Here is a 26,340-nt window from a genome sequence, read left to right as displayed (position 1 = left end):
TTCAAAGCTGTCAGACAGAGTCGTTTGCGTCTGCAGAGGTTTCTGCTGCTTTTGTTATTGTTTACTGTGCCCTGTCCCCAGAGGTGGAGTCTACAGAGACAGGCAGGTTTCCTTGAGCTGCTGTGAGCTCCACCCAGTTCGAGCTTCCCGGCAGCTTTGTTTACCTACTTAAGCCTCAGCAATGGTGGGCGCCCCTCCCCCAGCCTCACTGCTGCCTTGCCGGTAGATCACAGACTGCTGTTCTAGCAATGAGGGAGGCTCCGTGGGCGTGGGACCCTCCTGGCCAGGTGTGGGATATGATCTCCTGGTGTGCCTGTTTGCTTAAAGCGCAGTATTGGGGTGGGAGTTACCCGATTTTCCAGGTGTTGTGTGTCTCAGTTCCCCTGGGTAGGAAAAGGGATTCCCTTCCCCCTTGCGCTTCCCAGGTGAGGCGATGCCTCGCCCTGCTTCAGCTCTCGCTGGTTGGGCTGCAGCAGCTGACCAGCACCAATCGTCCGGCACTCCCCAGTGAGATGAACCCAGTACCTCAGTTGAAAATGCAGAAATCACCAGTCTTCTGTGTCGCTCGCGCTGGGAGTTGGAGACTGGAGCTGTTCCGATTCAGCCATCTTGCTCCGCCCCCTATTTTATTATTTTTAAAATGTTCAACTTTTATTTTATATTCAGAGTTCAGGAAGAAAAAATAATAAAGAAAAATTAACAGAGATCCAGGTGCCTTTGGGACACCAACATAAGTCTAATGGGAATTTCCAAAAGACGAGAGAGAGAGAGAGAGAGAGAGAGAGAGAGAGAGAGAGGAAAAAAACATTTTAAAACTAAAGAATAAATACTTCTAAAATTTGATGAAAAGCATTAATTTACACATCCAAGAAGCACAAAGAACACTTTGTAGGATAAACTCAAGGCAATCCACATATAGATAATAATAATTAAACAGTTGAAAGGCTAAGATATAGACAATCTTGTAAGTAGCAATACAAAATTGACTCAGTGCCTACAGTGGCTCCTTAATATGATTAACAGCTGACTTTCCGTCTGAAATGCTGGAAGATAGAAGACAATAGGATTATGTATTCAGTACACTGCAAGAAATAGAGTTGATGAAGTACAATATATACAGAAAAAACTCTCCTTCAAAAAAATAATAAAAAAAAAAACAAAAGAAGAAAAAAAAATACTGTCCTTCAAAAATGAAGAAGAAAGATATTCCAAAGTAAACAAAACCTAAAACAATTCATTACTAGCAGAACTGTGGCACAAGAAATATTTCAGCTGAGATAAAAGGACACAAGAAATTAATCAAAACCACATGAGGTAATAAAAGGCATGAAGAAAAGTGACTACAATGGTAAATATATATTTAAAAACAAGCTATAAATTTTCATTTTCTTTGCAACTCTTTATATTTGCCTTTCTCATTTAAAATAAACTAGAGTAGGACAATAAATATAAAATTGCTTTATGGGCTTATAATGCATTAAGATGAAAATGGTATAGTAACACTAGGGAAAGGCTAGGAAAAAGAGATACATTGCAGATACAAAGCTTCTGAATTATATTGAAATTCAGTTGGTATTAATCTGAGTTAGATTGTTTTATATTAGATGCTGATTGTAATCCTCAGGGTAACTATTAAGAAAACAATTAGAAAATCATGAACTAAAAGAAACTAAAAGGAAATAAAATGGTATGCAAAATAACTTAAAAAACTCAGGCAGTAACAGATAAACAGATGAACGAAGACATTAGTGATATATAAAGGAAATATAAAAGTAACAGACATAAATTCTACTAGATTACAGATTGAGTTAAATGTAACAGACTAAACACTTCAATCAAACAGGAAAGATTGACAAGATGGATAAAAGCACAGGATAACAGCGATATTCAGGAAACAAGGGAGATAACCATTAGGTCTAGCTGCCTGAGAACTGAGCAGAACAGAGCCATATTTCTCTTCTTTCAAAAGCAAATAGGAGAAATATCGCTGAATTCTTTTTCTCAGCAAGGAACAGCCCTGAGAAAGAGAATGCGTTCCTAGGGGTAGGTCTCTGAAATGGCCGCTCTGGGAATGTCTGTTTTATGGTTGTAGATAAGGGAAATAAGCCCCGGTCTCCTGTAGCGCTCCCACGCTTATTAGGATGAGGAAATTCCCACCTAATACATTTTGGTCAGACCAGTTGTCTACTCTCAAACCCTTTCTCCTGATAAGATGTTATCAATGAAAATGCATGTCCTAAACTTCATTAGCATTTTTAGTTTCACCCAGGTCCTATGATCTCACCCTGCCTCCATTTGTCTTGTGATATTTTATTACCTTGTGAGGCATGTGACCTCTGTGACCCATACCCTATTCGTACACTCCCTCCCCTTTTGAAAATCACTAATAAAAACTTGCTGGATTTGCGGCTTGGAGGGCATCATGGAACCTGTCGACATGTGATGTCTCCCCTGGACACTCAGCTTTAAAATTTCTCTCTTTTGTACTCTTTCCCTTTATTTCTCAGACTAGCTGACACTTAGGGAAAATAGAAAAGGACCCATGTTGAAACACTGGGGGCAGGTTCCCCCGATACATCCCCACCCCATGCAGGGAATTTAACAGAAGGGTGTGGTCAGGAAAACACACAGGGAGCCCTGCGAAAACCACTGTAATCCCAGGGTAATTGTGGGCATACCAAAGACTGTGGCCTTTGACAAGCAACATCAGAGCCTTAACACTATGTGTGTGTAGGTTTGAGCAGGGGGAGACAGACATTACCAAAATAACCCAGCCAGTCAGTAAAAAAATTAGAAGTGCAAATAACATTAGCAAACCTGGGGCAGACAGAACCCGTATCTAGAACTGGCATAATATACTGTCTACAATGTCTACCCTATTTCATAAACATTATGAAACACATGAAAAAAAAAAGAAGAAAAGTAACAGAGAGTAGAAACTGCCTGTTAGAGTAACCCAGGTATCAGATTGAACAGAAATCAAATTTAAAATAACCATGATAAATATCTTCAAAGAACTAAAGGAAAGTATAATTAAAGAAGTAAAGGAAAGCATGATGACAATGTGGCATCGAATAGAGAATATCAACAAAGAAACTGAAATTATAAAAAAAAGAAACAAATGAAAATTTTGGAGATGGAAGCTACAACAAGAGAGAGAAATATTCACTCAAGGGCTTAATAGTAGATTTGAACTGGGGGAAGAAAGAACTAACAAACTTGAAGATTCTTTTCTGAAGAACAGAGAAAACAATGAAAATAAAAAGTAAATAGAATCTGACATATGTATGGTAGGCACACCATTAAGTACAACATGTGGGCAATGAAATTACCTGCAAAAAAAAGGAGAGAGGAAAAATAGGAGAAAAAGTGTTCAAAAAATGAAGTGGGTGAGATGAAAGCTGGATCGGGTCACAGAAATTATTCTATATGGTAGCACCAATCCATGCAAACAAATGAAAAGAAATGGAAATACTAAATAGGAAGGTTAAAATATAAAAATTATAAATATATACTTTCTCTTTGTTATGGGCTGAATTTTGTCCCCTCAAACTTCATATTTTGAAGACCTAACCCTGGTATCTCTAAATGTGACTGTATTTGGAGAAAGAGCCTTTAAATAAATAATTAAGTTAAGACCCTCACGGTGCGTCCTAATCCAGTCTGAATTATGTCCTTGTAAGAAGAAGGAAATTTGAAAACACAAAGATACATCAGGGATATACATTCACAGAAAAAAGACCACATGAGAAGACAACTATTTGTAAGCCAAGAAGAAAAGTTTCAGAAGAAAGTAAAAATGACGGCATTTTAATCTTGGACTTCTAACTGTCAGAACTTTGAGAACATAAATTTCTGTAGTTTATTCCATCTGATCTGTGGTGATTTGTTATGGAAACCCTAGCAAACCAATATACTTTCTCCCAGCTTTCTCAAAGTCATACAAATTATATAAAATAATAATTATAGCAATATATTGTTGGGTGTGTAATACTGATGTAATATGTATGACACTAACACCAGGAAAAGAAGGGAAAGGGAATAGAGCTATATAAGAGTAACACTTTGTGAATCTAACTGGAATTAAGCTAGTATATATCTGAAGCTGATTATGATAAGTAAAAATGTCTATGGTAAACTCTAGTGCAATCATTAAGGAAACAAAATCAAAAATATATTGAAAAAGCCATTAGAAATTAAAATCCTGCATTGAAAAATATACACTATCATTAAAAAAAGAAGTCATGGACTAATAGAGAAACAAACAAAAAGACATACAATATAGCAAACTAAATGGAAATTGGCAAAAGTAAAACCAACTGTGTCAATAATAACAAATTTGCGAATTGATTAAATAATGCAATCAAAAGCAGTGATTAATTTAATATATACATATACATATAATAGAATATTATTCTGACTGAAAAAAAGAGGAAGTCTTGCATCTGTAACAATGTGGATGAACCTGGAGGACATTATGCTAAGTGAAATAAGTCAGTCACAGAATTACAAATATGCATAATTCCATTGATACAAAGTGTTTATATTAGTCAAACTCATAGAAGCTACGAAGGCCATCATGACTGACAGTAGCTGTGGATTTAGGGAAATGGAGAGTTGTTGTTCAATGGGTATAAAGTTTCAACTGTAATATTAGATGAATAAGTTCCAGACATCGACTATAAAATATCGTGCCAATAGTTAACAATATCATACACTTCAAAATATAAGAAGGGGAGATATCATGCTCAGTGCTTTTACCAAAAAGCAAACAAACAAACCAAGCAGAAAACAAAGGGACACAAGAGAACTCTGGGAGGAAATTTCTGTTCCTTTGATTATGGTAATGGTATCATGGGTGTTTGCACATGTTTAAACTCATCAAAATGTACACAGTAAATACCTGCAGTTCTTTCATATCAATGTTATCTTAATTAAGCTGTTAAAACAAAACAAGTCCAGGCACGGTGGCTCACACCTGTAATCCCAGCACTTTGGGAGGCCAAGGCGGGTGGATCACGAGGTCAGGAGATTGAGACCATCCTGGCTAACTCGGTGAAACCCCGTCTCTACTAAAAACACAAAAAATTAGCCAGGCGTGGTGGCAGGCGCCTGTAGTCCCAGCTACTCAGGATGCTGAGGCAGGAGAATGGTGTGAACCCGGGAGGCAGAGCTTGCGGTGAGCTGAGATCATGCCACTGCACTCCAACCTGGGTGACAGAGTGAGACTCCATCTCAACAACAACAACAACAAGAACAAAACAAAACCCCCAAATCTGACAATATGCTATATAAAGGAGACATATGTTAGACTGAAAGATAAAAATAGATTGAAAGTAAAAGGACAAAAAATTATATATCATACATACAACCACAAGAATGTTGAAGTAGCTATACTAATAGAAGACATGATAGAATTTAAAACAAAAATTGTAACTACAGATAGAGACATTTTATATGAACAATCAGGAAGATAAAATTACTATAAATATACATTCACTGAATTTTAGAGCACCAAAAGACAGAAAGTAAAACTGACATAAGTGAAGGGAGAAATGAAGAGATCAACATTAATAGTTAGATAGTTAAATACTGCCCTTTTCATTATGAATAGAAAAATTTAGGCAGAAAATCTACAAGAAAATATAAGTCTTATACAATACTATAAACCAACTAAAATTAAGAGACACCTATAGAACAATTTACTCAGCAACAGCAAAATATAGATTCTTCTTATGAGCATTCCGCAGTATGGACCTTATGCCATAAAACAAACCTTGATAAATTTAAAATGATTTAAATAATACAAAGTATGCTTTCTAACTTAAATGGGATAAAATTTGTGACAGAAAAGTTGAAAATTAACAAACATGGGGAAATTAAACAACATACTCCCAAATAACTGGTGGGTTAGCAAGAAATCAAAAAGAAATTAAAAATAATTTAAGATTGCTGGGCATGGTGGCTGATACCTGTAATGCGAGCACTTTGGGAGGCCAAGGTGGGTGGATCACCTGAGGTCAAGAGTTCGAGACCAGCCTGGCCAATATGGTGAAACCCCGTCTCTACTACAAATACAAAAATTTGCTGGGTGTGGTGGTGGGTGTCTACAATCCCAGCAACTCGGGAGGCTGAGGCAGGAGAATCATTTGAACCTGGGAGGCGGAGGTTGCAGTGAGCTGAGATCGCACCATTGCACTTCAGCCTGGGGGCAAGAGCAAAACTCTGTCTCAAAAATAATAATAATAATAATAACTTAAGATTAATGAAAATAAAATAACATATTCCAAAACATATGAGATGAAGCTCAAGCAGTCCGTAGAGATAAATATGTAGATAAAAATGCCTCTATGAAAAAAATCTCATAATAATAATCTAAATTTTCACCTTAAGAAGCGAGAAAAAAGAGGCATCTAAACACAAAGCAAATAGAAGGAAATAAGTAATATCCAAAAAAAGTTAGTGCAGAAATGAAATATAGGACAGAAAAACAATAGAGAACACCAAGGAAAGCAGAAGGAAGTTTTTGGAAAGATCAATGAAATGACAATTATTACCTGGACTGATCAAGAATATAAGCGAGAAGAATTAAATGACTAAAATAAGTAATAGAAGGAGGAACATCACTATTAACATTTCAGAAATTAAAAAAGGATTATAAGGGAATACTCTGAAAGCCTCTGTGCCAGCAAATTAGATGACGTAGAAGAAATGCAAAAATTTCTGGAATAAAATAGCAAAACTGATTTGAGAAGAAATAGAAAATCTGAACGGGCTCATAGCAAAGAGATGGAATTAGTAATGATATAAACTTCCACAAAGCAAAGCTCAGAACCAGGCTGCTTCACCTGTGAATTATATCAAACGTTCAAATAATTAATACCAGTCATTCACAAACTTTTCCAAACAACAGAATAGAAGGTTACATTTCAGAAATAATTCTATAAGGTTAATATGAATCATACAAAAACAGACAAATCACTGAAAAAGGCAATTACACTATTAAATATTATAATCACACAGGCAAAATCCTCAACAAAATACTGTACTAGCAAACTAAATCTTATTAAATATAAAATCAAAAAAATAGCATTATAGAGCATGAAATAGTGGTGTTTTGCAAAAGACGACTTTGGGAATCACCAGTCTGGGAGTGAGGCATGGGAATCAACAACCTGGTCAGCTAATCCTGTCTTTGTCAAATATAGACTGGATTGGCTTATTTGTTCAAAGTAATGTGAAATTTTGATAAGACATGATCAATTCTTGCCACTTATACATACAATATTGTGGAATATATGGCGATTTTTTAAATTTTATTTTAAAGTATGTTTAATAGGAGACTGTTAATAATAACCAAGTCAATCATTTGTAATGTTAAAAACTGGGTCACTTGTTATATTGGTTATAACTTAAAAATAGTTTCTATATTAATTAATTGGTCAAATTCCTTCTTATTCAATCTATTTTATTATGTTAAAATTTCAAACGTAATATATGCCTCTTGCACAATATTGATTTTACACATTTTGAGATTGGTTTTATATTTTTGAGTTTATTTGTCCATTGCCTAAGTTTGCGGGACATATTCATATAAGGAAGGATATAGTTAAAATCACTTGATTAACAATTTTGCTTCCTATCAAACCACAAACCCCTCACAAGCATTAACCATTTTAATTAAATCTGAGATATAACATAAAGACATGCTGAAATATTACTCTTATTTGAGAAATACGTATCTGTAATATTCTCCCAATTTCTGGAATATCCAGATTTTCTTTCTGCTTTAACACTAGAATGTAAGACTAAATTTGTTTGATCCTGTTTTTCTCTGAGGAACTGCAGTCAGTCATTTGGCCTATTTACGGGCATACTCTAGTACTGTGTTAACACACCTCATATTCTAAAATTTTGTGTTCCTTATACTCCAACGTATCACTTTAATAAAATTGCACTCAATCACATTCTCTCTCACATACACCGGGGAACTAGGTATTTACAAATCACTGTTTCAAAACAATATTTTTTTTAACAAAATGACCAAAATTACTAGTAAGCACAGAAGGTATCACCTTCCATCTTCTTCCTCAATGTGGTGTACATTTCCAGGAAGTTACTTTTCTATTGTGTCTTTAAATAATGCTTGAAAATTTTATTGTCTTTTCATCACAAATATGTATTTTTGTTATTATTGTTAAATCTTAAGGTGAACACATGCACATTGATTGTGCAGTATAAATTAGTTATGATGCTCTAAGTAAAAATGTTTTTTTCTGCTTAAATCTATTTTTCAATTTTGGACATGTACAGAATAAAATTAGAAGTAAAAAGTCTATTAACTATATATATTTTTAAAAATTAAAAGAACACTGAATTTCAACAACTTGCAGACAAAACATAAATTTAGTATGATCATTTCAGTAAAACTGATTCACTTTCATTAGTTGTTTAAGTTTTTCTGATGGTGCTTAGAAGTTTATAGGAATATGAACACATAAAATTTCTGCTCGAAATGGTTCATGTTGAAGAGATTAAGAAAATTACGGCCAGGCGCAGTGGTTCACACCTGTAATCCCAGCACTTTGGGAGGCTGAGGTGGGTGGATCATGAGGTCAAGAGATAGAGACCATCCTGGCCAACATGGTGAAATCCAATCTATAAAAATACAAAAATTAGCTGGGTGTGGTGGCGGGCACCTGTAGTCCCAGCTACTCGGGAGGCTGAGGCAGGAGAATCGCTTGACCTGGAAGGTGGAGGTTGCAGTGAGCCAAGATGGTGCCACTGCACTGCAGCCTAACCACAGATCGAGGCTCCATCTCAAAAAATAAAAAAAAGAAAAAGAAAAAGAAAGAAAGAAAATTACATATGTCTCTTCAGAGTGGCGATAGCTAAATTGTAATGAATTTACACCAAAGCAATAACTTACTTGAAGTCCCCAGCAGTATGGAAGGGGTTTTTCACATTCACAGTGAATTCCTGAAATTGATAACATGGGCTTTCGCATTTTATAATGTCCTGAAGTAAAAAAAAATAAAATCTTACCACGTGATAATAACAAAAAATGAACTTTCTGAATTATAAAATATAATCTTAAAAATCTATAAACCATCCATTTAATATTACACTGACAATACTTTCCACTATCAAAAGAAATTCCATGGAGAAAAACTTTCTAGGTATTCTATAGTTTCAGAAAGATTATTTTATCATTTTATTTTATTTTGTTTTTATTATCTAATCTGCTTCCCAGCGACTTAAGACCATATGGGGGCAGATGGGGAAGTAAACAGTTTCATGTCTACCCCATAACCACCAATGACAGGCTAAGCCCAGCCATATCTCTTAGCCACACGTGACAAAACAATGTCTTGTTTCAGATAATTTGTGTGAGAGGGTTGGGAAAAGTACATGTTCATTATTCAGGAGGAAATAAGATCACACATAGGAAGTGCCAAATGCCCACTTCCTGTTCTGAGCATCGTTGTCTCAAAAGGCAGTCTGTCCATATGAGCATCTCAGTGCCCTCCTCAACAATGGGCCATCACTCAACCATTCTACATTCATTTTCTCTACTTACCACTCTTGCCCTGCACACCTAAATTCTTTATAATCCATTTGGAAATCTAATGAATTTACTTATTCTGTACTATACATCCATGGTAGAAATTAACATTTAGAAGAGATAATGGCTACAAAAAGTCAATCATAATAATGTCACAACCATTTTATAAAGATTTAAAAATCTCTCTTCCCCACCCTTTGAAATAGAAACACTTAGAACTCTATCTGGAACATCGTCATCTCTCAATAAATGCCAGCATTAGCCTTATCTTTATAATAGATTTGATCCACAGGACACACAAGATAAACTGATGAAAGGTCCTGCCAGAGTACAGGAAAGTCGTTTTTTACTGCATAAACTATCCACCCTTAGTCCAGCAAACACACAGACACAGGCCCATAACTGCTTTAACATAAATCACAAGTATCCATGGCACAGGGATGACTCAAGAAACAGCTGCCTAAAGATAAAATGTAGAACAATAACCATGCTTTTGATACTCCATGGTCTGATAAGAGAAGCAAAGGCATAGTAGGTAAAATTTACTTACAATGGTTTTAAAATCGAGAACTTTGCCTTTAAGAGCAAAAGTCATTGTAATTCCTCTTACTCCATTCTTGGGTTTTGAAATTAATAGTAGTGAAGCTTCAGCAGGACGAAGAAAGCGACTGGTGAATTTCAGAGTGACATTAATTTCGTTTCTATTTAGTGAAAGACAAAAGAGAAAATGTTTTAACAAAAAAGACAACTTACAAGCATTTGTTTAATGTAGACCATGTGTCTAGTGCCTACATCCCCCTGCAAGGTACTCACTTCAGCTGCAGTTCTCAAGAAGCCTACAATCTAGTTATTGTCATCGGTTAAGCTATCTTAATATATTTTGTAAAACCTGAAGTTAACTTTCAAATATATAATCTCTCAAACAAAGGATTTTCTAACAGCAAGCCACAGGAAACCATGTATGAATTGTCTTGAGGGAAATTCATAGGACATTCTGTGCTACTGTTTAGGCAAATACTTTGTCGTGTCACTGGTCTCTGGTAACATGGGGAAATGTTAAGAAAGTAAAAATTCAAAAAATGCATAAAGTCATTATTGAAAATAACATTCAAAACTCATAACCAAATAATGGCAGATAATAATAGCGTTTAATTAATTACAGAAAGGAATAAGGAAAATATTTTCACCTTCCTTAATCTTCAATCTGGCAGTCTAAGACATAGTATAATGGTGATTTGGAGGAGATTCCATTCACCAGTCTGTAGGAACATGACTGCACCATCGTACCCAGCAACCTTGCATGAGTCCACATAGGCCCCATATGCACTGTAAAAATGCAGCTGACAAAAGTCTTGGCAGAAACCCCATGATCCTCCTGCAATTATAAGAGCATGGAGGGTCATGAATTGCTGCTCTGGGAACATTTCTCACTTGCCTCCCTAAATTTCCTTGAGAGACTGTCCCCAGACAGTTTATCATTGCTTCCTGGATTGTGATGAAGTATGAGACTTGCTTCCTTATTCCTTTAGGGTAGAGTTACAGGCCATGACGCTTAATGACAGCATGAATTTGGATCCTCAGCAAGAGGGTGTCTTCCCATCCATGAGATCTGACCTGTTTTATTTTGATATTGCCCTGTACAAGGGACATGTGAATCTGGTACCTTTGATTACTCATGCTTTCACTGTTTAAATAAGTAATACACTCTAAATTAAACAATGGACTCTCTATTTTGTTATTGGATCAATCTTTCAGTCTTGCCTTGCCTTGATACAGCTGTAGGTGATAAAAGTTCGGGACATTTTATCTTTGCTTTTCCTCTGGTTTTCAGCATAGTTATCATTATACATCCTATAACATTTATTCTTTTGTATCCACTACTACCTATTATCTTCGCTTAGAATACACATATTTAAGAATGGATATGGGAATAGATTCCCTTGGTGTCAAACATTGACCTAACTGTGCCAGAACTTTTGTGCAGTTGCTGTTGAATGGGTGAGACTAGGAAGAAACAAGGAGTGAGATGAATAAGAGGCTTTCAAAAGCAATAGAAATGTTCTCAAAATAGTTTTGTAGGGAAAATTACAGCTTACATCTTGCAGGAGTGGGGGTTATTTTAATTTAGATATGTGTCCTCAACAATTTCAGTTTTGTGCAAAAGGACTCTTATGAAAACTCATGGGCATGAATTTAACTGAGAACAAAGAACATTTGACTTTGAGGTTTTTTCCGGGTATACAGGCTCAAATTATTTATTGAGATAACAGTGAGCGATTTAGAGTATTTCCAGTTATTCTAAAGTACATCACTATATAAGATCATTTATCCATTAATTCATTCATGCAATCGATATTTTTAGATAACTTATAATGTTCCAGGCACTCTTTTAGGTTTCTGAGATACAGTAATTAGAAAAAAAAGCAAGCAAACAAACAAACAAAAAAACACTATTCCTGCTCCTCTGGATAGTACATATGGTAGGACACGGCCAACATTCTACCATCACAAAATAAATGTGAAAATTACAAATTATATAGGTGCTGTGAGAGCATATAATGGGGAGTGTGATATAGTCTGAAAGGTCAGAGAAAGTGATATATTAGGTGGAATGTGAAGGATGAGAATGAGTTAACTAAATTGAACAGGGGATGAAAGAAGGCATCCAAGGCCTCTGGTATGTGGAATTAAAATGTGTTTGAATAACTAATCAAAGGCCAGTAATGCTAAATCTTAGCAAGCAATAGGGGTGATGATGCAAGATACAGCCAACAGCAAGCTGTGAAATCATAGTGACTGTCACAAAAGTGAAAGTGTACTTTGGACCATGTTAAGCATATTCAATCTATATCCAAATGTTGAGATGGGAAGCTGTTGAAATATTTTAAGCACCTTTTAAAATTTCTGTTAAAGGTTTAAATTTCTGTTAAAAATTAGCTGTCATTCTAATACAGGGGTTAGATTTCAGACAAGATTTTTAGGAGTCTATGGTGGCAGACTAGTATAAAGATGATGTTACATTAAATCGGGGTGGAATAGGTGAAGAAGGGAAAAGATACAAGGTTTATGACACAATTGGTAAAATCAATAGGATCTGGTAATGGATTGGATCTCCATGGAAGCTGATGAAAAGAGAAGCATTCAAGAATGACCATCATCTAAAGAACATGCATTTAATGAAGGATTTTATGAACCTATACTTAAGTGTTATGAAATACATTTCAAAATAGAGTATTCTTTTATGAGATAAATAGCTGGTTCCATGAACAACGTTCTCTCAAGTATAGGTAATTATTTTTTAAATTTTGTAGTTATATTGAAGCATGCAAATGACCAGCATTCTTTTCTGAATTTGTTAGAAACTTCAGAATCAAATGTGTAGTCTATTTCAAGTAAGTTTCCTAAGTCTACAGGCATTTCTATCATAACTATAGGCTTCATTTTAATTATTTTACCTTTTATTTTCTTTTTGCTCCAATTGCCTTTCCCTGATATTTTTTTAAAAAACCTCCTTGATATTACATATACATTGTAAGCTACTTCAATTTAGCCTTTGGAATAGATGGAGAATAAATATATAACACATCAATGTCAGTGCACATATGGCTCAATGAAAATAATGAGGAAAAAAAGACTGATTTTCTAAATTTATACTTTCACTTTTATGACAATCACTCCATGGTTATAGCTAAATTTAGTCATAAAGTTAGATGCAGAAATAAATATGTTTGTTTATATGCTGGTGTAGCTGTTTAACATTTTCTATGTAAATAATATGTCTGATAATTTAAATCCATAGCTGGCAGAAAGAGACATTATTAACTGTGATCTAGACAGTATCTAACAAAGAATGTGGCACACATAAATATATAATTTTATAATATCTTATAATGATAAAATTACTCATTTTTTTTTTGTCTAGGAAAACAAAATATTTTCTGAGTCATATTTGTAAAAACCAAATCCTATGAAATTATTCAGCCTAGCTAAACAGAGCCACCTAAAATAACAGCTACCTAAAATAATTGTATTTCAAGCCTATACAATAAAATGCATTTAGATAAGTGAGTAGTTGTTTTTTATATGTATTCAGAATTAAGCATTGCTTCTTCTGGGAAACTTTCCTTGGTTTCCTCAAGCATGGGCAGGCGTTTCTTTTTTCAGTTTTCATCTAGTTCTATACGCACATAATAAATAAAATAATGATTTAATTATTTCTTCATTATGTATTTGCTTGCTTGGCATTGTGATAGATTGTAAGCATTTGTGAGTAGTGTTGACATATTTTAATTTTTGAGTCACCAGTACTCCAACTCGAGGCAGTCATCCTTATTAATTGCTTCCTATAAGTTCCATTATGGTACAAGGTGTTTTGCCTACATAATCACATTTATTACTGACAGCACTGTGGGTAAATAGTCTTATCCACATTTTTCAAATAAACAAAACCAACTTACAGTCTTATTTCTATGACCCACATACATAAAAAACAAACTAAAATTAAATGAATACATAAAACAGCTGTTTTATGTTGTTAGAATTGTTTCAACAACTTTGGTGAGGAACTGTAGAAACATATGAATATTTGTCTGACTCTGGGTGACAATCATTTCATTAAATATCTATCGATAGTAAAATCAAAGTCACATTTTTATAATTATAACACTTATTAAATCTTTGGGGTTGATATGTCTGATAATGTAAAATTTAAAAAAAAATACTTACCTTGGAGAAATTGTCACAATATTCCCTTTTTGGGAGAGGGAGAAGTCAGCAGCATCTCTTCCAACAATTCTAGCATTATACACTAAGTTTTGCGAGCTGGAATTTTTCAGTAGAATCTATGTAGAAGTAGAAGAGGATATAAGTAAGATTATAAAATTAAAAACTATGCAACTATATCATTTCTTATTTTTATCAAAGATAGCAATACATTTTAGTCATAAATATACTTATTCATAATGTACACCAACTGGAGAAAGCCAGAATTTGTATTTTAAAATAACAACTACACACACACATACACACACACACACACACACATATACAGTTTAGCTGAAGTGGGCAAAGAGAAGGAGCTTTCAACAAAGGGAATTACAAATGCAAAAGCATCTTATCACCAGTGATTTGAAGATCAAAACTTTCAGCTTAGATTTTATTTTTATTGCAAAGGAAAACCATCGGGGAATTTTTAAAAGGGAGCTTATATATCCAATTTACAAAAAGGATACTCTGGCTGCTCAGTGTAGAAAGTATTATAAGGAGTATAGATTTAAAAACAGTCTCAGGCTGAATATAATGGTGGCCTAGTCTAGATGTGGTAGTTCAATGAAGGGTTGGCTGTCTTTTTCCTCCTGATCCAGAGACGTGGGGAGCATTAGAAAATGAGTTGTTTTATTACAAAAGAGTACTTCTTGAAAAATCTGAGTACACAAAGTGTTTATATAAAATATAATGGAGATTCAAAAAACAATCTTTAGGAATACTGACAAAGATTTTCTTCTCAACCACACTCCAGTAAGGCTTGTCTGAGCTCTTTTTTAACTAGGCCCCACCTTTGGGCATGTCCTCAAGTGCCCAATTTTAGCAAGAATCCTGCTAAATCAGTTTAGCCAGAATTCCACACCTTCAGTATCTAATCACCCTTGGTATCTAACCAAATGCCTCATCTCCTGTCATCGCTCAGGTAATGTACGATCACCCCGGCCTTCCTTTAGCAAAAATCTTACATTGGTTTAGCCAGAATCCCCCCTTTCCCATATCCCCGCTTACCTTTCGTCTTAGTCATTTCCCACCCACTGATCTCCATCCTGCTCCTTGGCTATAAATTCCGACTTTTCCTTGTTTTATTTCGAGTTGAGCTCAATCTCTCTCCTCTACTGCAAAACTGCTTTGCAGTGGTCCCTATACCTATCATAATAGTCCTGAATAAAGTCTGCCTTACCATTTTAACAAGTATCATGAATATTTTTTTTTTCTTTAACAAGATGCCAAGGTATCACCAAAAGTTCTGACCCAGAGCATGGTAAAGATGGGGAAAAGGATAATTGGTCAAATTAGAGTGAATAAAAGGTCACTGCAAATTATGAAGTTCAGGACCTATAGTCACAGATATTCGAAGAGTGAAAAAGTAGCAGTAGGTATGGTTATAGTGAGTCATAAGGAATATGGTGAAAATCTGGTGAAAGAATAATTACTTTCCTAGTTCAATGGGAACTTTGGTAACCAACAGAACAAGTGTTTTGTTGCTAAAGCATTTTCAACTTTAGTTTCTCTAAGGATTTGGAGGCCTCATGTTCTCAAATACTTAAAGACATCAATAATGGGGGCAAGACCCCCACTATAGTGTAGTAATCTTTTTGTATGTACATACATACATACGAATGTATGTATTTCAAATATTCATTAACAGACCAAGTGATTTTAAGTCCCAGAGAGCTAATTCCTCTTGTTTTGGAAGGAAATGTTGAAAATTATAGTAGATTTGTTGTGAACCGTTTAGATCATAAGGAAGCCATTCATTCTCACTATGTCATACATATCATACATATGACACAACAGTATTGGACACATCTGTGGTCACACAGTCATAGCATTCAACTCCAGGATTTCACGTAGGGGTAATGAGGAGTAGATAGGAAGAAGAGCTAGCTGTTTAAAGGAATAAAGGAAAGTTTTAAAGTCTCAATTCCTTTTTTGCAATGACAGACATTCTTTATTGTGCTTCTGTGTGAATTTCGTTTCAAAAAGGAAAACAAAATTCAACAGCTTTTGAATGTCTCAGAAAAACACTGCACCCTATATTTTTTCACTAACCACTGATTTTTTGTACTTGTTCTAGTATTCTATGGTTCTATTATTTGCCCATAGCTATAGAAATACTTTTTCACACTTTGGAAGGCTGAGGAGGGTGGATCACCTGAGGTCAGGAGTTCAAGACCAGCCTGGCCAACATGATGAAACTCCGTCTTTACTAAAAATACAAAAAAATTAGCTGGGCATGGTGGCAGGCACCTGTAATCCCAGCTACTCAGGAGGCTGAGGCAAGAGAACCGCTTGAACCTGGGAAGGTGGAGTGCTTACAGTGAGCCGAGATCGTGCCACTGCACTCCAGCCTGGGCAACAAGAATGAAACTCTCTCTCGAAAAAAAAAAAAAAAAAGAAAGAAAAAAAGAAATACTTTCTCAATTCTAGTGGCCATTTCTGGAGCTTTTTCTATATTCTGTAACATTGATAGGGCTGGTGGTAAGAACGACTTTCTATGACTTACGCACTGCCATTCATCATGTTGATTCACAGGACCAAAATATGTAAAAGATTCTCAGCAATTTCCAAATCACTAATTTTCTTAAATAAAAGTTAAAATCAAAGCTTGTTGTAATTTATTTTATCTTGCATATACATATTTTTTATTTCTTCTTTCAAAAACTTTTCTTACATTGTGAAAAATGAAAGGTATTATTTGTATAATTTTACCTATAAACTTAGGTATAAGCATTATTTCTAGCAAAAGAATAAAATGAGAAAATAAATCATGTTCTATTTAAACATGATTTAATTTGATTTTTAACATCATAATTTAAATTTATTTTTAAACATTAGCCAGCATTAATATTAACCACTTAAAAATGTCAATAACAATTAAATGATATGAAGGAATACAATCATGTAGACAGAATTAGAGAATTGGTAATAATAGTTAACAGTAATAAATTATACTTAATCAAATTTACACTCTTGTCTCCTGCAGGCCTAAGCAAAAAACTTTTAACTCTTCTGAAATGTTATTTTGAAGTCAAAAATTCAATACAATTATAGCTCAAGGCTAGTTATTTATCCAAAGCCCTTGAATATCACTGCAATTAGCGAATTATCATAGTAAATACTGAATTCTATGGAGTTTTATGTCTTCTTCTGACAAAAAAGGAAAGAAATAAAGTAAATAAAAGAGATTGAAACTCAGTATTTACTAACACAAACCTAGAAGAGGAGGCTTTCTTTTCACTAAATTCAGCCCTCTACATTTTGAGACAAGAACCTGGGTTTTGCGTTTTATTTTTTCAGTTTTTAATGAAATCCTTATTAACTGATGCTCACACCATCATGGAGGTTACAGTTATTTTCTCAAAGAAGTTACAATTACAGAACAAAGATCACTGTGGCATATCTTTTGAAGACCACATATGGATAAGTTTTGCATCAAAAATATAAAATTATCCTCCTTCCCAATCATATATTAAGAGAGACACACATAAAACAGCCTGAAAAAAAGGAATAAACATGAATCTTATCAAAGCAGTATATTAACTTGTATACAGAATAATATTATTTTAAATCAAATGAAAATGAGTAAGAAAAGAGTCTTCATTTCATTGCAAGTGGTGATTAGTCTTAAGTAAAAATTGCACCTTTCGCTCATCTAGACCTTTGGCTTAGAAGAAGCAACATTTGATACGGTTTATTTACTTTTAATAAAATTATGTTATATAGATACTTGCTGTTAATTTTGGGTTGGGAAAGAAATATCTAAAACCTCTCTTAATTGTGTAACTCCTTGTGCATTTTGACCCCAAAATTATCCTTACCTTATTCAGTGCCGTGTCATGTAGAGTACAATCAAAGGGCACCACCTTCTTAGGGAGATATGTAGGGAGTCTTTCATACATGTAGACACAAAGCATGAGCATCAGGATTGGATTTGGGTCACAGATGTCTGTGGCCTAGTTTCAAAGAAGATAAATCGAAATTAGAGGATGCATTAGTTAGAGTTTTCTACATAGGTAGAAAACCAATAGGATATATATCTGTATATATGTGCGTGCGTGCGCACGTGTACACACACACACACACACACACACACACACACACATATATGAGAATGGGAATTTATTAGGAAGAATTGGCTGAACAATCACAAAGTCCCACAATAGGCTGGCTACAAACTGCAGAACGACGGAAGCCAACAGGGGCTCCCAGGGAAGCCAGAAGCATGGCTCAGGCCAAGTCCCAAATCCCCCAAACCAGGGAAGCTACAGTGCAGGCCCCATTCTGAGGCCGAAGGCTGAAAGCCCAAAGGAGGCTGCTGGTGTAAGTCCTAGAGTCCAAAGGCTGAAAAACCTGGAATCAGATGTCCAAGGGCAGAAGGAGAAAAAAATGCATCCTGCTCCCAAAGGGAGAAAGAAATCATGACAAAAATTAAAAAGAACAAATAAACAAAAAACCAAGCAAACTGAATATCCCCCTTCTTCTGCCTCTTTGTTCTGGCCACTGCCACAGCCAGTCAGATGGTACCAACCCACATTGAGGGCATATCTTCCTTTCTCAGTCCACTGACTCCTGCAATTATCTCCTTTGGAAACACCCTCACAGACACACCTAGAAACAAAACTTTGTCAGCCATCTTGGCATCCTTCAATCCAGTCAAGTTGACACCTAATATTAATCATCAAACAAGATAAATAGATAAAAATATAAAAAGAAGAAAAGCATAGTAAATCAATTATTGAATTACTTTTAAACATTTAAAATATTTGTGATTGGCAATGACACTGAAATATAGATACAGCAATAATACTGCTCTGAATCAGAAGAACTTGACCTAAGTGTTAAAAAATAAATGTGTCCTAAGCAGATCACTGATCTTGTACCCTCAGACTCTGTAAAAGCTAGCCGGAACTCAGAAGAACACTATACTCTAGAAATTATGACTAATGTGACTTATTACTCCTGAAGTTAAAGATGGCAAGAGATTTTCAAGCAAAGGCCCATAGAACCAATGGCACATTAAACGGGCTTTATAGAATGCTTGAACTTCAAATATGCTGTGTTTGATGTGAGGAAAAGGGTGTAGTTTTTCAGAAAAGCAAATTACTATAGGATGAGGAGATAGAGAAGCACAGTGTTTGTTCAGTAAAGAAGTTCCATTTGGGTCATGCATAAGAAAAGATGGCACAATTAGTGAGAAAAAAGACTAAGGAGTGCCAGACTACATTGTGAAGGTCTTAGATGGCAAGGTGAGGGACTTGATTTCTGAACAAGAAATAACATAAGAGCAACAATTCAGGCAGATCAGGTAGGAGGCAGTTGAAGAAGTACTTTTCCCAGAACAGATAAATAATGAGGCAGAGGATGTAATTACTCTGATAAACAAAATACATTAGTAATGATTACTGGAGTATATTTGAGATAAAATCCAAAATTACAGCTCTATGATATCAGGACAATAAATATAGCCAGAACGTAAGCTGAAGCCAAAAAGTAGAGTCAGGAACAGAAGAAGATAGAATCAGTGGGGAAAAGTTATTCACAGCACAAAAGGGGTTGGTGTGAGGGATTCGAAGATATAAAAAACACCATTAATAGACAAACAACTCTGTCAGTGTCAGTATACAAGGAGCTCTCCGTACTTCCACAAAATGGAAATGAAGGTCTGCTATGACTTAATGGCACATACTCAAGTTAGCAACTGAACAGGATCTGAGCCTGGCCTAGAAATACAAATAGTGTGAAAGCCAAGGAGACCCAGCGTGCTATGTGGAACTAATGCACTTGATTCTGAAATTTGGCAGCAGTTTTTAGAGAATAATGATAGCCCCACTGGTGATCTGCTAGTCCACATTTCCTCGTGCTCTCTTATTCTTCTTGGGAAAATAGAAGAGTTTGTTGTTTCTTGTCTTGTTAATTAGAAGTAAGGCTTACCAACGAAGGTGCCTGGGCAGAAGACTGACAGAAAGAAAGCTGGCCTGCCTTAGCAGGGTAGAAAGCTAACTGCGAGTATAATGTGAGGAAAACTTGGAAATATACCAGGAACATAAAGTTTTTCATCAGTATTTTGTGGTCTCACATTCTTTAATAAAGATGACATTAGTAAATAGATGTAGAAAAATGATTTAAGATAAGAACAAAATTTAAAAATGCAGAGTTTAATCGTCACATCCATTTTTGAAGCCTAAGAAGGTACATTTTTAAGTGAAGAATGTGTAGCTCTGCTGGACCCTGTGTTTGGAATCAGCCTGTAGGGTATGATCCGAAGAGGGCTATCTAGGGTGACGGGAGGTGTGTTTACTGGGGAAAAGAGCAGTATTAATGGCAGAACACTCTGGGCTCAAGTCTAGGATGAACCAAAGTCTTTTGAACCATGTTTTAGTGTGTACCCCATAAAATGGTATAAATAGCAATATAAAAATTATTTTAAAAGCTAAACTTTGAAAAATCCAGCAATTTGGCAATTTAAAAATATGTTTTTAATGGGAAACTATATTGAACAAGACATTATACTGAAAAACCAAATAAAAGAGCATTCTTACCTTTCCTTATACATTTGAACAAAAATGACCTAAAGCAATTAAACTTTCGCTAACCTTAAGCTAGAAAGCCAAAATGTTAAAATAAGTTAGGTTTATTTAAAACAAAAATTTCATGTGAAAGTACTTTTAAGGACATAATCATTATTTTCGCTATATATATCTAACCAAAAATAACGTCAATTGTATTGGTCCTTTTTTTCCCCTTGATGACAATGTTTTCCTACTAGATTAACAATATGCAGGAATGTAAACAAACAAAAAAAATCATAAAAATCATAACAAAAAAATCAAGAAATCTGGTAAATTAATTCAGGTCCTGCTATGACACAGAGCCAGGCTCTTGATTAAGTCAATTGAATTTCCTGGGCCTCAGTTTCATCATCAGTAACCAGAAGGGGTGATAAGATCTTGAGTTTTATGCTGGATGTAATGTGCCATAACTTTAAGGTATCACTAACTTTCAAACAAGACACCAAATATAATTAGCAGTACACTATGATATACTAAAATCCTACAAAGACAGCTGTTGATTGCCCTCCCAACAACGATTTTCTTCTTTCTTCTTTAGTAAGAACCTCATTTTTTGTGAATATTCTTTTTTTAAAATTTTTAATCAACCACTGGTTAGCCACAAGAATAGGATTCAATTCTGGCCAATGATATGCAATGGGGAATATACTGTGGGGGCACTGGGAAAGGTTTACCTTCTGGAAAAAGAGAAGTGCAAGAAAAGATGCCACTCAGCCAGCCCTCAAACAGAACTGTATGAAGGTGTTATGTGAGACTTCTGCAGAAATTTGGGAGTTATTTGTGTAGAGTCCTAAAACAAAGCTAGCAGGTCAAGAATGGCTGAGCAAAACTGAATCTCTGATAACTTTGTTAAAAAACTGAACAATTATCCTTATAACCTTTGATCACCCGACTATCTTTTTATAAAATATTAAATTTCCTTATTTTAAACCACTTTTACTCAAGAATTCTGTTATTTAAAGCTGAAAATTTCCCTGTGATTGTGAAGGTTAATTTTAGGTGTCAATTTGACTGGATTGAGGGATACCTAAATGGCTGGTGAAGTATTGTATCTGGTATCTGTGAGAGTGTTTTCAGAGGAGGTTGAAGCTGAGTCAGTGGACTGAGAGAGAAACATCTGCCCTCAATGTGGGCAGACATCATCCAATCAGCTGGGGCTGGACAAACAGGTAAGAAGAAGGAGGACTCTCTGCCTTCTCTCCCTTCCAGAGTGAGACACCTTTTCTCCTCCAGTCCTTGGACATCAGACTAGGTTCTTCAGTTTTTAGACTCTAAAACTTGCACCAGTGCTCTCTGGAGGCTCTCTGGCTTTTAGATTTGGACTAGGGGCTGCACCATTGGCTTCCCTGATTCTGAGGCTTCTGGACTGAGCGATGCCACCAGCTCTTCTGTGTTACAGCTTGCAGGCAGCCTATCATGAGACTTCTCTGACTCTGTGTTCACGTGAGCCAATTCCCCCTAATAAATTCCCTCTCATATATCCTATTGTTTCTGTGTCTCTAGAGAACCCTCACAAGTGATAAAAAAAAAAAAAAAAGAAACAAAAAAATTTAAGAACAAAATTAGATTATCTATTCACCCTCAGTTCCAATCACTACTCATTAAATTATGTGTAGTAAAGCTCCATAAATGCTTATTATATTTATTTTGTTATCTATCTTTGCATGAGGGAACAAAACATGCATTCTATGCTGTAGTCAAACAATTCCATAGGATTTTTGCTTTAAATAAAAATCATGTCATGAAAAGGAGATTATTTAATAACTGTATATTCCTACTGGCAGGATTCTCCAAAAAGACATAACATTACCCCAGCAACTTATGAAGCTAATTTTCAGGCTGCAATTAAGAACATAATAAAGAAGAAACTTAAGCATTAATAATTAAGTCCGCTGCTGAATTTTATAGGATTCAAGGGTGGACCATTACAAGCACCAGCATTAATTCATTACGTATAAGTTCATTAGAGGGTGATGGTTTTAAATCTTCCATTTAGTGTGGTTGGTAAATCTGGGCTAATAAAGAGTTAGGGCATTGGAATCAGCTGATCAAAGTTTGGTCATTATCTGCTAAGCCGACTTTCAATTACTTCATTCATCAAATCTTGGACAACTTTTCCGCATTTTTATCTAGTAGATACTTATTTTTAAATTATTTTTTGACTATACAATAAAATAAATATATTGAGCCAACACATGTGAGGAAATCAAAAAGCAAAGGACACAGTCACAATGTGCGGTTTTTGTAAACAAAGGTATTTTAAATTTCTTGTGAACTCCTACCAAACTCTCAAGGGTCAGCTTAAACACTAAGTGTTCTGTGCAAATTTTCCTGGTATCCTTTTTAGAGTGACTTCTCACCCCCTTTGAGTCTCATAGCATATTATTTCTATGTCTATTGTGACATTCACTGTCACTTTGCATCAGCCTTGTTTCATGTAACTTGTGATTATTAGTCTGCAACATCTTTGAAGGCATGAGTGTAGTTTTGTCACATCTGTACCCCTGAAGGATGTATCCTGTGTCTTTCATGAGGGAGGTTAAAAAATTTGTTGAATTTATGGGAATTGTAATATTTTTATTCTTCAAAACCAAAGTCTTTTATTAGAGTTTGTCCTTAAAACTCTACTATTATAACAGAACTCTCTGACTAAAATTATTGATTGCAGTTTCCCTTTACAATTGTACCAAAAAATAAAAATAAATGAAAAGAAAATGAAATAAAAAGAATACAAATGTCAGGAATGGTACAAAGTGACATTAACATGCAAGTGACTTTAATACAAATAAAAAAGTGAGTAATTATAAAACTCTTTTCTCCAGTGGTATAAGATATCATTTTGGGCACTAGTATCATCAATCTTTCTGGATCACAGAATGAAAAACTCAGAGTTAGTTATAATAGTCTTTTTCCAATGCCCTTCTTTTGTGGCTGGTCACCAACTCTAGCAAACTTCATGATTTTTCCTACATCAGCTTATTATGTTTTAATCCTAATTAAAATGATATGAGTAGAGAAAGTAATTACTGTACTCCTTGACCAGTTGAAATTGCATTGCGATTGGTCTGTGTTCCCTGTCATCAGTTCCTCTCCTCTCAGTCCATATTGACCATTGTTGTAAGAGGAAAGGCCTTTTATCCCCCATAATTCCCACAGGATAAATTCCTGATTTTTTATGCTGGTATTCAATATCCCAGTATATGCCTGTGTCTGTTTCCAATGCCAAACTTCAACTGGGGAAACCCAGTCACACAATTTCCTTAACATATGTCACTTTTTCACACTCTACATTCTGTTCATGCTACTTCCTCTGAGCAAACAACTTCCTCTCTTACCACTACCAATGCAAATCCAATTCACCCTTCCAGATCCCAATTAAATTCTGTCTCTTCCACACTGTCTTTGATGTATCACTCTGCATCACATTGATCTCTTCCTTCATCTGAATTCTATACTTCATTTTTTTCATACACCATTAATAATAAATAAATAGAACATTATCTTTTAACAGACAAATATCTTGATAATTTAATGAATTTATATATTCAAAGTCAGGAATCTTTTTTTAAATCATTTTATGGACCCTAAGTAACAAACAAAAGGCTCATAAAATAGTAAGCATACAATATATTTTTGAATATTGCTATTGAGGTCTTGATGTGAAAAGCCAAATAGAATTACAACTTGGAGGTCAACATACAATTAAAATGTACATTATGACCTCTACACAAACATTTATTTTAAAACTCAAGTGAAAATTTATTTTTGCTACTAAATTAGAAGATAAAAATATGACATCTATATTTAAATAAAAAAGCTCTTTTAGTTCATTCTTAGATTTTGAATAATGATTATAATTCACTCTGTTTATTTTTGGGGTTTCAGGCACTTGGACTGTAAGAACTTTCCTATTATGCACAGCTGGATGTATATAATTACAAATTTTAAAATATCCAGTCAATTTCTGTGGAGTCATATTTCAAATTCCACATTTTAGCAATGTCTCATCAAAAGCCTGTTTCAATTTAAATTTTAAAAAGATGAACAAGCAATATTACAAATGAGTAAGCTATCAAAAGAAATTTATAAAATGTTTGCAGAATGTTTAATATAAAGGCACCCACCTGTATTTCCATGTCAAAGTCAATTTCATAAAGAGTATTTACAATAATCAGGCAATTGTGCAGATACTCTTCAGGACTTTTTGGTCGTGTGTACATATTTATAAAATGAGACTCAATCTGTTAAAAAAAAAAAAACTCAAACCTTTTGGTAATGGAATAAAAAATTCTGTTTTTAAGTGTTCTCTATAGTTAGGCAAAGAATCATTTAAATATTAATATTTATCAGTAATAAATTATTGCAATCAAAATGCAAGAATAAACAAAAAGGTAGTGCTAGCCATTCAGATTCAGGTGTTTGACTTGTAAGACATTTGAAAGTTTCTGTTTACAGAAAATATACTTCAAATTTTAATCACTAAGTTTTTTCAAATAATAGGAGATCATTATGCATAACAATGACTCTTACCAAGAATGGGCAATAGGCTCCCAATTGTGTTGCAAAAACAAGACCATCTGAAAGATCTTTGTCAAAATTTACTATCCATCTCTCAGAAGGGATAACATCTGTTTCAAAAAAGAGGGAGAGTAAATACAACAATAGTTTTACTTTATTAAAAGATATCTACGGAAATTTGAGCAATAGTAAAAGAAAATTTTGCTTCTGCCTGGAAAACAAAAAGTATATTATATTGGAAATAAAAACAAATTTTAAGATTAATACTATGAGAGTTATCTGTAAGGCTTTATAAGCAATTGCAAGCTGTCTTCTTTATTTCTACATGAGCTGCTTTGAAAAATACACTACAATGTGGTAATGGAATAGAAATTCAGTGTTTCAAAATTACCCATTCTGTTGAGTACCTTGAGGTTCAAATGTTTAATCAATGATCATCAACATGGGTAAGGAGACTGAAAAGGCATGGAGTTACTTGTAACTTTAGAGTGCTAGTGCCAGTTTCTTTATTTCTTGCAGAAATTCATCCACATGGCAGAAAAGTATGTGAAAGGAATTCAAGATTTATGGCTTAAAGAAACCAAAATTGACCTATAAAAGGCAATACAGGATAGAGGAGCAGTAAAAGGAATTCTCAATTACAGACATGATTACTATGCTGAGTCTGGAACAAAAAGAGGAAGTATTTGAATTTTAAGTGAATATCTGAAATATTGACCTGTATTGGGTGGAAGCTAATTTAAACAGTGGAAATAATTGCTATGTTGAATGTGACATTTTCTTTTTCAATAAGTTTCCAAATAGCCTAGATTCTTTATGGTGTGAGACAATTTCTTGTCTGAAAACAAGGGGCAAATGGTGATCTTTATAAATTTCCTCAAATCTCTCTACTCCCATTTTCTGTGAAGAAGAAAAACCATG

General features: G+C 34.7%; 1 protein-coding gene across 1 annotated transcript in view; it reads right to left on the bottom strand.

Annotated features, from left to right (window-relative positions):
- The window catches only part of CFAP47 (cilia and flagella associated protein 47), a 434,654-nt gene that overhangs the window by 208,087 nt on the left and 200,227 nt on the right, over window positions 1–26,340 (bottom strand). Inside the window, exons 34-39 of the mRNA XM_025371837.1 lie at window positions 25,432–25,529; window positions 25,026–25,142; window positions 18,151–18,285; window positions 14,291–14,406; window positions 10,116–10,266; window positions 8,930–9,018 (exon numbers count right to left, since the gene is read on the bottom strand). Coding sequence (XP_025227622.1) covers window positions 8,930–9,018; window positions 10,116–10,266; window positions 14,291–14,406; window positions 18,151–18,285; window positions 25,026–25,142; window positions 25,432–25,529 — 706 coding nt within the window. The remainder of the gene's footprint in view (window positions 1–8,929; window positions 9,019–10,115; window positions 10,267–14,290; window positions 14,407–18,150; window positions 18,286–25,025; window positions 25,143–25,431; window positions 25,530–26,340) is intronic.

This window comes from Theropithecus gelada, chromosome X, assembly GCF_003255815.1.
Source record: "Theropithecus gelada isolate Dixy chromosome X, Tgel_1.0, whole genome shotgun sequence".
In the NCBI taxonomy this organism is placed as follows: Eukaryota; Metazoa; Chordata; class Mammalia; order Primates; family Cercopithecidae; genus Theropithecus; species Theropithecus gelada.
This window is presented reverse-complemented; position numbering and strand designations above follow the sequence as displayed.